At 32.8% G+C, this 13,524-nt stretch overlaps 1 protein-coding gene across 1 annotated transcript; it reads left to right on the top strand.

The window, feature by feature from the left end:
* Positions 1–6,048: 6,048 nt before the first annotated feature.
* LOC139899080 (B3 domain-containing transcription repressor VAL2-like) lies at positions 6,049–13,202 on the top strand. The gene is made up of 13 exons (XM_071881897.1): positions 6,049–6,651; positions 7,912–7,993; positions 8,079–8,195; positions 8,297–8,946; positions 9,645–9,747; positions 9,829–10,003; positions 10,232–10,308; positions 10,434–10,502; positions 10,633–10,872; positions 10,945–10,994; positions 11,177–11,290; positions 11,397–11,464; positions 12,263–13,202. Exons 1-13 carry the CDS (start codon positions 6,542–6,544, stop codon positions 12,949–12,951), a joined length of 2,544 nt encoding a protein of 847 aa, XP_071737998.1. The 5' UTR covers positions 6,049–6,541; the 3' UTR covers positions 12,952–13,202.
* Positions 13,203–13,524: the final 322 nt, after the last annotated feature.

Here is a 13,524-nt window from a genome sequence, read left to right as displayed (position 1 = left end):
GCATTCATCAAGGCGACAAGGTGAGTGTTAATATCCTATATGCATATGTATGTGTAGGATGGGTGCGGGTCGGGTGAAGTGATTCTCGGCTATAGAGCTCACTTCACATATAGGTGGATTTGGTGGACTTTGGTATGAGTCCAATTGGCACGGTTGTGCGTTTTGGTTGACCACTTTTGGCGAGGTACACGCTTGTATGTACGTTATCACACGTGGTTGTGATTTGGACGTTATAACCCCAATGGCGAAGGGTTTATGTTGTTGTGAAGTGGTTGACCCCGATGTGGTGGATTTTATAATCCCGTGACCGTGGGTTTTGATGTTGAGAAGTGAATCGCGTGTAGTTCGGATTCACGATGACTCGTGTAGTTCGGTCATCTTATTGAGGTAGTAATCTCGTGTGGTTTCAGATTACTAAGGCTCGTGTAGTTCGGCCAACCTCGATGTTGTGAAGTTAGTAATCTTGTGTGGGTTCGGATTACTAAGGCTCGTGTAGTTCGGCCAATCTTCATTGTGGCGTTTGGTATTTGGTAATGGGTTAAGGGGTTAACCTTATTCGTTTTATATTGTTATATATATTAATGTAATGTGTGTGTTGTAGCTAACCCTCCGGGTGTAGCTTATTGGCGTTGTTCACATCGTCGTTGGTGAACTTATACTTTGTTGATGCATTTTAGCTTGTTGCTTAGTGATCGTACGGTATGCTTAGATTAGCTTGCCTTTATGCTTGGATGCTCCGGTATGCGGTATTTGTTTATTTATGTGGCGTGTCCATTTTATGCATATATATGTATGTAGTATATTTTCACTCACTAAGCGTTAGCTTACCCTCTCGTTGTTGATATTTTTATAGGTTCGCATGCTTGGCGGCTCGGGTAAGCTTGGGGATTAGAGATCTTGGCTAGGTTGCTTAGAAGATCTTGCTTTTGTATTCGATTAGGATTTGGGTAGCGTAGTCCAAATCACCATGCTCGATTTTGGTTGGAAACTAAACTAGTCGGGTCGTGTATGTCCGTTTGGACAATTAATCAATGTATTAAATGTTTTAAGGTTTATTAAACCTTCTATTGTATTAAAGATGTTTATGGAAACACATTTGGGACCTAAAGTGTTATTTAAAGCGTATTAAAAGGAAAAAAATTTATGGCCCGGTTTTAATACGGGTTGGGTCGTTACAAAATTACAAGTCAACTATGCACATAAATATAATATAATATATAAATAATTCTTAAAATTATATATATATTATATTATATATTAAAAACCGTCAGCAAACTAGAAAATATAAGTATGTGAGCTGGATCAGAGGGCCATGCGATCGCATGGCCAGAAGGCACAAAATCTATGCGATCGCATGGGCATCAGAATCTGGCCAAGTGCTATAAAAGGCGACGAATTCTGCACGAAAGATACACATCTTTTTCTTTTTCTTCTCTGTAATAATAATATATATATATATTTATTATTTAAAGTTTAATTTAAGTTTAATAATAATTGGGTTATTGTAAGAAATGTTTTAAGGTTTTATAAGACGGAACTCTGTCCGTTTAACGCTTGATTAATCACCACTGTAAGCTATGTTCTTCCTTTTTAAATTAATGTCTTGTAACTAAGTTATTATTATGCTTATTTGAGCCAAAGTAATCGTGATGTTAGACTAAATATTAAGACGGGGTTATTAGATTTTGTACCATAATTAAGGTTTGGACAAAAGACCGACACTTGTGAACATTAGACTATGACTATTAATAGATAGGGGATATTGTCTAATTGAGCGACAAGATAGGGGATATTGTCTAATTGAGCGACAACTCATTGGAACCTGTCGAACCTATCTTCAAATTAGTTAATCTAATAATTATTAAAATGATTATGTATGTTCTATTTAGTGACGTTTATACGACATCTTTTACGATCATTTAATTAATTATGTGGGTTGGGTAATTGATTATTCATTCTGATCAAGTGGGTAAATTAATATTCATATCTCATTAAAACAGGGGTGGATTACATACAAGGATAATTGGTGTAATTGTTAACAAAGTATTAAAACCTTGTTACAGTTCGAATCCCTAATTAGTTGGAATATTTGACTTCGGGAATAAGGTTAATTTGACGAGCATTTTATAATTATGACCGATGGACTATTATGGACAAAAACTAGATATGTATCAAATAAATCCAGGACAAAGGACAATTAACCCAGATAAATAAATTAAAATCACGTCAAACATCATGATTACGGAAGTTTAAATAAGCATAATACTTTTATTTCATATTTCATCGTACCTTTATTTACTGTCATTTTAATTACTGCAATTTACTTTATCGCAATTTAAATTCTGTCATTTATATTATCGTCATTTATCTTTACGCTTAAAATATAAAATCGACAAACCGGTCATTAAACGGTAAAAACCCCCTTTTATAATAATATTACTATATATATATATATATATATATATATATATATATATATATATATATATATATATATATATACAAATATAGTTGTAAAAAAATATAGCGTTAAACTCAGCTAGATCCCTGTGGAACGAACCGGACTTACTAAAAACTACACTACTCTACGATTAGGTACACTGCCTATAAGTGTTGTAGCAAGGTTTAGGTATATTCCATAAATAAATAAATAAAACTTGTGTAATTTGTATCATATTTTGTAGTATTTCGCAGTAAAAATAATAACTATTTTGTATACACCTCTGCACACATCAGCTAACTTTCATGGTTGTTCGGATTCTGTATAATATTCAATTGAGGATTGGTCAAAGTTCAATAATAGAATTGATAAAATAATAAATTACAGTTGATTAAAATATGTGACCCACTTTGGAGTAAAAGGCACTTCATCACGACATTTCACACACCACCATATTGATTCCTCTTTCTCAATTGAAAAAACATCAATCAATTTTTTATTTTTGCAGGAAGCACAGTAGCGCATAAATCAACCTTCACTGTCACAAACAGTCTCAACTCGTCCAATAATAATGAAATTAACATCCTGCAATGTTTTTTTATATATTAAAAAATTATTAGTTACTATATACGTTTAACTATACTAAACTGAATAATACTATACTTTCAAAATTCATAAAACCTTTGGAACATATGGAATATCAGATATTTTGACTGCAAGATGGTTCTTAAACTTTGACTCTAGAGATAGATTATCCTCTTGATAAGCATCAGTAAAGGTTGGAACTTCAAGCATCATCGGAAGGTCAGGATTATTTGAAAACCTGAAACTCATGAATTTGTAATCTGTTAAATATAGCATTGAATTGTTTTAATTTTTAGTGGCTGTAATATGATATGAATATAACATACAGTGAGTTGAACATATCTATCGGTTCAACAGGATCATTGAGATACACACGACTGCCAAAAAACAGATTACTGACTTGTGGTCCTGATAGTAAAGAAAACCCAAAAAAATTGAATGATTAAAATGTTGGTTTGATAATTTTAAGATAATGAGTGATGAAATTTTACCTTCCCACTCCCTGAGCTTACAATTATGGATTAGAGCAACCAGTGGGTTTCCATCAACGTTACTTTTTTTTGGCCACTTCATGCAATCTGATAGCATAATCTCCCCAAAGAGCACAATTGATTAACTTTCCACTGTAAAAAGAAATAAATGGAAATGTTATTATGTTGAAAGTAACAAAATTTGAAAACAAACCAAGAATGAGTCTAAAAGAGTTCACGTGTATTACCTTGGACTTTGCAATTGAAATTCGATTGACTTCCTTTCACCCGATTTTCTCTTATAGTTTTAGAGCGGTTGATGTTGACAACTCTTCCGAAAACATCTAAAAAAGATACAGATTTAAGGTTATAGATATTAGGGACGTTCAAATTATTTTACAACCTGCAAACATTACAGATGTGTGTTTATGATTTACTTACCAAAGATTTCATCTTGAGCTAACACCCTATTGTTCACTTCATCAAAATCAGCCAGTGAAAAATGTCATTACTCACAACGAAATCTGGACACTTTTGTACTTTAGACGATTTGAAGAGCAAGATCTTGCAATCGCGAGTTACAAAAGGAATCTTGTCATTTGCATCACAAATCTTGAACTTAGAAAGAAAGAAGAAACGATCTTCTTTGAAAGTTGCTTCAAAGTACTGAATAACATCTTTTGGTATTGTAACTCGGATTTTTTTTCCCTGCAAAAACAATGAAGGTGTTATGATTCATTTTATTTCTGATAATCAATAAATGTTACATACAGATCTAAACCACAGGGTACACATGATTAAAAAAATGCGAAATAAAAATATGAAAGTATATTTACCTCTTGATCCAACAACACCATTTCCAGAGAAGATGCAACGTTGGGGTTCTTGAAAAAGTATTTTTTCCAAAGTGTGTGGACCTTCACCTTGATCTTTGCATTCATAATTTCTTTGGTTAGCAGGTTAAGAGGAATGAATTCTTGGTTTGCAGCCATTGTTTGAAAGGAATGATTAGAGTGAATAATGATAATGAAAGAATGATGAGTTTGAGGTTTCTAGCGACTACATTATATAGGCACATAATTCATTCTATTTTGGGTATAAATTGTCTTTTTAATTGCGTATTAAAAAGATTTGAATACAATCTTTACCAAAAATAGGTGATTTTAGTTGACTCTAAAATTAAGGATTAAATTTCATTTAAAACACGCGTTTTGTCTTGAACTGCAATGTATTTGATTGACACAATTAAACAGAAACAGCATCCATTCCAAAAATAATAGCATAACGTTTTTCTTACAATGCTAACGTGTACACGAATGAAAATGTAATAGTCTGTGAATGCCTCTAATTTTATAAAACAACGGTGGCATTAGGATCAAAAGTATTATAGGCCTGCATTATTTAAAGAATAACAGAACCATAAACAACATGTAACTGTGACATACCATGAACATATTATGATTTTGAAACTGGCGTTTAGCAATGCAGATGTATGAATATGAAGTTGTCATTCACAGACTATTGATGTTATAATAAACCCGTATGAGATTAATCTTACTATGGAAGTGTTTAACAATACAAGCTAATAGTTTCTAAAATAATCAACATCTAGAATGAAACAAAATTGTATAGCATAAAATAATCTACAGTTTTGAATAACATGTAGATGGTTGCAGGATCAATTAATAAAAATCATGGTTTATGGATACAAAAAACAGACATTACAATGAACAAACATTTGGTACATATTCAACCGGTTTACAAATAATCAGAGACCTAATTCATGTCCACCAACATGCATTTTATATTCAGAGAATTAATTCATGTTCAACACCATATTAAATTCATATCTGATATCCATATGATTATCACAAAATTACGATATGAAGATGCAGACGTACCATGAATTCATTCGGGAAAAAGGTTTATGCAATCCGATCTTAATGAGTTTGGTTGAATTCGCGAAAACAAACAATTGATAAGATGCATTAACGATTAAGGGTTTCATATTATTTACGGTTATAGATTTCGTTGTTAGGGTTAACACATCAAGTCGTGTTTAATTTGATAATGCGAATTATGGATTTTGAAAGAGAAAGCAGACGATCGATAGTGCACTCCAAAATTGGTTTAGGTTATTGTGATGGAAGTGGCATAACCCCTAATTTTAAGAATAGACCCGCCCTTTTTATAATGTTAAGGGTAATTAGGGCATAATAATGTAATTTGAATGTTAATGAGTTCATTAAGTTTCCAAAACCTAATCTAATGGTCTAGATTTGATCATGAATAAGTATTGGATGGCTAGGATTTTGTTTTAAATGTTGTAATGACTATAATATGTCTTTCTTATTATGTATGGAAGACATATTACTTATTACTAATACTACGTAATAATATTAAAGTAAAAAATATATAATAATAAAAATAGAAAACAAGGGTTTCTTCCATTGTTGGAACTCATCTTGACCTTTTCATTTCAAAGTGTTGTCTTGCATGCATTTTGTCTCTCTTTCTTCGTCTTCTTCATCTCTCTCTTCACATTCTTCATTTCATTTCGCATGCACACACACGTTTTTTATCTCTCCTTTTAATATATAAATATTATTTATATATTTAATTTATACATCTATAATATACGGAGTATCTATCTATTTTACATTCACTCATCAATCATTCAATCAATCGTTCAATCAATCATCAATATAACCACCAAATACCGCCCAGATTTGAAGCTACACGTACTCAATTTCACTCATAACAGTTCATCTACATAAAGAGTGTCTGTATGTATACGTATGCATTTAATTACGAAGTTTTTAGGTTACAACTGCCGATTTTATTATCGTTTGTATCGATTAGTCAAATTCGTGATTGATTTGAAATTTGATCGGTTTGATTAGTGAAACTGTAAAGTAATTTGTGTGTTTTGTTGTTAGGGTTTTGAATTAGGGGTTTTTGGTGTAATATGCATGGTTCATGATTGTTATATAAGATCTAGATATTTTAAAATAAAAGTCAAAATTAGGAGGTCAAAATAAGTCAAATGTCAAAGATTTGCATGAACGGATTGTGTGGGACGAAATCAACTCCACAATGGAAAAGGGGTTGGGCTATGAAAGCCGGTGGGTTCGCTACACTTTGCTATTCTTGCGGGTATGTAATATTTTTATTCCAATTTTAGCCTTTCTATTTTTGGGAATTTTATATATTTCAGTGTTTTATTGTTATTGCCTTTAATATTTATTTTGGATTGTTTGATTAGTTCACGAGATCAATTTCTTTTTTAGGAAATTGTACATTAGGATTATGATTCTGTATTTGATTTTGTAATAATCTCTAAAGTTTGGACCTTTAAAAAGATAAAACCTCTGTGCATTTCTAATTTAGGACTGCATGGGATATAATTGTAGCAATGCCAAAGAATCCATTGTTTGTTACGGAACCATAAAAAGTGTTTTTTTTGTTCCTAAGTTGAAAATGTTTAGGATCATGTATGTAGCGCTGACCTTGCATACAGCTCATAAGTCATACGGAGTAATTGTTTTTGTAATATATAATTCGATTTGAACTAACGTTGCAATGAATTTTGTTTTTTGTCATAGGGTTCATGCATTTGCGTGCACCTTTGAACTTATGAATATGAATCATAATCATAATAAGAACTATATAGTAGAATTCTATGGTCACATGTAACATGGCCTAAAAATAGTGTCATATAATGTCACGTGTTTTTGGGTGGATATACACAAATCTGACATGTGATTTAGATATGAATCAGTAGGGAGATTAATGGTTTTTTTTTTTTTTTCAGATTAACAAAAGTTATTTTAAGATACAATTATCTGACCAATTTACTAAATATCATTTGAATGTACTAACAACTTCTTTTAACCATATCCTTAAAGTAGTTTGACCCATTTTCCCTTCAACACATGATTACATTAATGCATTTGAATATCCTTATAGTTTAGAATTTGATGCTCAATGGTCTTCATTACACATTTTTTCCCTCTATAATTCATACTTTATGTTAATTTATAGTGCATTTTGGCATGATGATGACTGTAGTCCCTTTGCATTATGCTTAGGTCTTGTTTGTTTTTTCCTTGTCAAGTTCTGAATTGATAATGTGCCTGTGTGGATAGGTAATGTTTGTTCTGAATAAGCCGTAAATAAAGAAAAGTGTTTGTTTTATGTGATGAATAAATCGACTGAATAACTATAAATTACCAATTTAACCCTAGACATGTGGCAGTTGAAATCAGTTGTATCAAAAGTTATGAAAAAAGTCATGACATAATATGTAAATACCTAAATGACCTACTATGTTATTTAAGTCAAAAACAAACAAGGCCTTATTTTGATATTTTCATGTGTGACTATTAATATGCTCAAATACTATGTGGACCCCAGAACCGCCTTCGATCATGTAAACTACTGCGAAAGATACCATCTGAACGAACCTGGTTGGAGAGAATGCAAATTCTGTGATAAGGTAATTTCGAACCAATGTATTTAAAATCTCTAAGAATTTAAAGTCTATTTTTTACTCACTAGGTCTTGTTTTGTTTATATTGCAGCCTGTTCATTGTGGATGTGTTGTTTCAAAGTATCTTCATGAATGTCTTGATTTGGGAGGAATATCATGTATAAAATGCATAAGAGCTAGGGGAACACAGGCTCTAAAGCCAATACAGGTAACTATTAATCTATTATTACTGTTTATTTCAACCTTCCCTTTTTTTTTTTTTGAAATCTTATACACGAATTCTCAATATTAAGTAAATTGTCAATGCAGGGCTACACTAACGACCTACCTAACGGGTTCGTTCCGTTTACTGGCACTTGGCACCCTGTGATTGGTAGTCGAGTGAATACTGGTCCGACTATTGATAAAGGAAAACTAACACAATTAACCGAAGCTATCGAAAAATACCAACCATCACCTTCTACTCCATTTATCAGTCATCAAATCAAACAAGATGAAAACCGTCTTTCCTCTAATAAAGATACTGGAATCATTTTTCCTAATACACCATCTTTATTTTGCACACCAGATAATAATAATAATAATAATAACAGAACAGATTCAGGTTTTAAAGCTCTGTATGAATCAATTTCTAAACCATCTTTAAATTATTCTCTTAATAATAATAATAATAATAATACTCTGCCCACGACAATGTCCTCTGCAAGCCCTAATTCGGGTGGGGTTGTGGATACGAGAGAACCTGAAAAAGTTCCCACCTTTAAGCAAGGGCAGAGGTCACGTCTTACGTTTACAAAATCGTCAAAAGCTGGGCTTGGTATACAATCGCCGTCGAATAAAGGGACCGTTTCGGACAATCGAGTTCCAAGACCACCTGCTGAAGGTAGAGGAAAAAGTCAGTTACTTCCAAGGTATTGGCCAAAGATGACTGAACAAGAATTGTTGCAGATAACTGGGGAGTATCCTTTGTTATTTTATGTTGAATTGTTGGTTATATTTTCACATATTTTTATTTGCGCAATCAGTCCTGTGTTTAACTTTTTGGGTTTATCTGACACGGCTTGGGTTGATGGTTAATGCGGTGTTAAAACATTTTGAATCATTGACTTTTCGGTCAAATGTGCTTATACAGATTACAATATAAAGTTCCTTTTTGGGTAAAATGTCTAACGAAATCATCAATTTGATTTTGCAACCATTTACAACACTAACAAAAATATTACTTATATAAATTAAAAAGGATATTTTAACAATGTGCTAATTGCATAGGCACATACTCCCTAATTATCATTGAACCAGTTTCTATATTAGTTAACCATCTTCTTTAGGTGAGGAATAATCATAAATGTCTAAAAAGTCTGATCTAAGGTAGCTGACTCTCAAATTTCGGTTTAGAGTAATCTCACCTGGTAACCATGTTGACATTTTTCCATGTTGAGTCTGGACGTTATTATCTTAAATACAGTTTTTTTTCTCTTGAATTTTCATGGGTTTTTTCTTGCTTAAAATGAGTTGGATACCAAAAACTGAAATTAGTTTAAAGACGATTGCTTTTGTATGAAAATATCCCCTGTACTTCTTGTAATTATCAGTTTCTTAGCTAATATTTTACTACATCATATGTCAAAATTAAGGTTTCCTTAATTGTAACCTCTAGCTTGAAATCCGATTGCTCTATTACTCCATTATTTGAGAAGATTTTGAGTGCAAGTGATGCTGGCCGAATTGGTCGGTTGGTCCTACCCAAAGCCTGCGCGGAAGTAAGTATTTCTTTTTCATCCTGTCATTATCTTTTTTATAACCTGCTTTAAATTTTATATAACAATAAAAAAAATTTCCAGGCATATTTCCCAGCTATTAATAATTCAGAAGGTTTACCAATAAGAATTCAGGATATAAAGGGGAAAGAATGGACATTTCAGTTCCGATTTTGGCCCAATAACAATAGTCGTATGTATGTCTTAGAGGGGGTAACTCCTTGTATACAGAATATGCAACTGCAAGCTGGGGACACTGGTATCCTTCTTTTCTTCCAACGTCCTCAGTTTTAATTATATTTTTTTTTATATAAAATCTAGTATAAACGGGTAAATAACTAATAAATAATGTAAACTGATGAATCACGGCTTTAAGCTTTTTCCACACACCGATTTATCTTTATCTGATTGTAGATAGCACACGCGTGGATGATTTTTTGCTTCTTTTTCAAAATTAACATTTGAATAATTCTGATAATTTATGCAGTTATTTTTAGTCGACTGGATCCAGGAGAAAAGCTTGTAATAGGTTGTCGAAAAACAGCAGTTTCTACCGACACAAAGGTGATTCTTATTGCAGATTATGTATTTTTTGAACAAATTACTGCCACTTATATGCATAGATTATGTATTTTTTGAACAAATCATATATTATATTATTATGTTAAATGACTGGATAAAACAAGCAGGAAGGTGAGACGGATTCTGCTAATGGTGTTGCTGGTGGAACTTCGGCTGGGAATGGAAATCTTCCCACTGTAAGATATATTTTTTTTTTTATTATTATTTTTTTTTTTTCAAGAACTTTTTTCTATGTCTGATATTTTGTTATATTTTTCTTGACTCTTGATTTTACATTTGCTTACCAAAGTTACATTTGGTTTGCAGAAAAATGTGGAGAATGAAAGCATGCCAATTATGGCAGCAAATGGGGATCAAAAACCATCGATTCAGGAAAAGAAAAAGAGTCGTAATATAGGATCAAAAAACAAGAGGCTGTTAATGCATAATGAAGATGCAATGGAGCTGAAGGTCACATGGGAAGATGCACACGAGTTGCTCCGACCGTCCCCTACATCAGTTTTAACTACTTCTATGATTGAAGACTGTGAATTTGAAGAATATGATGTAAGCACGCGTTAAAATCCATCTAAATATCCAAATTTTATACGTGCCAAACATTTTTTTTTTATCATTCAGGAACCACCAGTTTTTGGCAAGAAGACCATATTCACAATGAATGCATATGGGTGAGTTTTTACTCTCAATATTATTGCTTTTGTTTCTAATATCTCGTGAAAAATTTGTGCCTTTTTTAATCGATGTAGTTGTTATGTCTTTAAGAAAATTATCATTCCATCAAGAAAAAAAATCTTATGTCACTTTAAGCCCTTTTTAAATAATAAAACAAACAATCTTGATTGTGTTGTAGGTCGCAAGAACAATGGGGTCAGTGTGATAGTTGTTCCAAATGGCGGAGGTTACCTTCCGATGTTCTACTTCCCTCAAAATGGACGTGCTCAGATAACGTTTGGGATCCAGATAGGTAATAACATAGATTGTAGACCGACTAGTATAATAATAATAATTGCTTTAATGCATTTTGGACTAATTGCTTGTAATGACATCTTTTGTTGTTTGGCGTGCACCAGGTGTACTTGTTCAGCTCCAGATGAGTTAAGAACAAAAGATTTGGAACGAATTTTTAAATCTGGCAAAGGTATGTATCATGATAGTGTACTGTTTTTTAATGCTGGATTTATTTATGATTCTGTGAATAAGTAACTTCTTGATCATGGTTCAAAGCTCTCTTCTTATGGTGTAGTTATTTGAGTTTGAGAAATTTGCACCCTTTTTAATGTTTTAATCTAAATTATTTATCTTTGCTTTTATTTTTTATTATTTAGACTAAATTATACCGATAGTCCTTGTAGTTTACATGTAATTACACAAACCCTCCTTATCAAAATTACACCTATAGTCTCTCTGGTTTTTTTTGAAATTATACCCACTCGTCATTCTCTTTTAAGAATTACACCAATCGTCCTGACGTACCTAAAAGTGTACGTTGATGGTTCCTGATTTATTCAAAATGTGCATTGATCTTCCTCCTACTAACACACATTTTGAATAAGTCAGGTTCAGCAATGGACATTTATAAGTAAGTTAGTGACAATTAGTGTAATTTTTAAAAGATAAAGACAATTTGTGTAATTTCATTAAAATCACATGGACAACTGCCGTGCACCACCAAACCAATCAGGGACGATCGGTGTAAGTTGCTTAAAATAAGGACGGTTGATGTAATTTCATGTAAACTACAAGGAGTATCTGTATAATTTACTCTACTATTTATCTACATTTAACATGGAAACATGTCAAACGGGTTGCCTGAAGTACAATCTTAATGCATACAACCTACCGAATTACATTTATAAAAAACATACAACAGTAGAGTTTTTCTAGTCATAGGTAACACATTGTGCGATTCGCTCGTTACTTTTTTTATCATTCCCAGATCCCAAGAGGCGAAAACTTGCTGAAGGAAAAGTGGCTGAACAACAAGCGGTCTCTGCACTGGATGCATTAGCTACTGCTGCAGTACTAGGAGAAAACATAGGTGAAATTGGTGAATGTTCATCGGGTCCCACCACTAAACATCCACGTCATCGGCCCGGATGCACGTGCATCGTGTGTATTCAACCCCCAAGTGGTAAGGGAAAGCACAAACCTAATTGTTTCTGCAACGTCTGTCTCACAGTCAGACGCCGTTTCAAAACATTAATGCTCCGTAAAAAGAAACGGTTATCGGATCAAGAAGCAGAAGAGGCCCAAAAATCTCTCCTAGCTCTCACTAACGGGGTCGTACCGGACGACAGTCTCGAAATCGGGATTAGCGATCAGAATGGAATCGAAGTTGAAGTTGGTGAGAGCAGTAATAAAAACGGACAACAGTTGGATTTGAATTGCGATCCGGTTAAAGAATCGGAAGTTCCATTAGAATGGCAAAATGTGCTTACGGGACTTGTACCTTGTTCGTTACCCGTAAGTACAAGCGAGATTGATGTACAACCTTCACCTTCCTCTGTGGGACCCACCCATCTTTCTAATGATGAAGCTCTAAACACGATGGTTGATGCGGTGGAAGAGAAGATGGTCGAGAAGGTTGTCGAAGAAGGGGTATCTGTAAAGCAAAGTGGGTTGTAAGTTGATGTAACAAGATCTTAAGATATTTTGAGTGAGAGTATAACTAGTTTTGAGCTTCTGTTATACAATGAAGTTTGTGGTTTTGACTTAATGTTGTAAATTCAAGTATTAGTTATCAGTCATAAAAACATCTTTCCAGACTTCCAGTTTATATTCTAGCTGTGATGAGTGTAATTGGAAAACTTGTGTAGAAATTGCAAAGTAACAAAGGCAAGTGAAATTAGGCTATACACTTACGCTTGGTGGCGATTCGAGGATCAAAATTTAACGAGGTCTCCGAATAATAATTTTTTTTCGTAACTAATTATATTGAAATGTTATTTTTGATTATTTTTTTCAGTTTATATTGAAATGCTATTTTAGTGGATGTTTACTTTTAAAAAATTACAAATTCAAAAATTATATGGAGTCAGAGTAGTTGCATTTGGTGGTGTCTAAATTCGTAAAATATATGGGGTTATATAGTTAATGCATTTGGTGGTGTCTAAATTCGTAAAATATATGGGGTTATATAGTTAATTTTAATGGTGTTATATAAAATTTAAAGATTATTTTTTATTAAAATTTTTGAAC

The sequence above is a fragment of the Rutidosis leptorrhynchoides genome, chromosome 3 (genome assembly GCF_046630445.1).
Source record: "Rutidosis leptorrhynchoides isolate AG116_Rl617_1_P2 chromosome 3, CSIRO_AGI_Rlap_v1, whole genome shotgun sequence".
Taxonomy (NCBI): Eukaryota; Viridiplantae; Streptophyta; class Magnoliopsida; order Asterales; family Asteraceae; genus Rutidosis; species Rutidosis leptorrhynchoides.
Note: the sequence above shows the minus strand (reverse complement) of the source record. Positions and strands in the feature narration are given on the sequence as shown.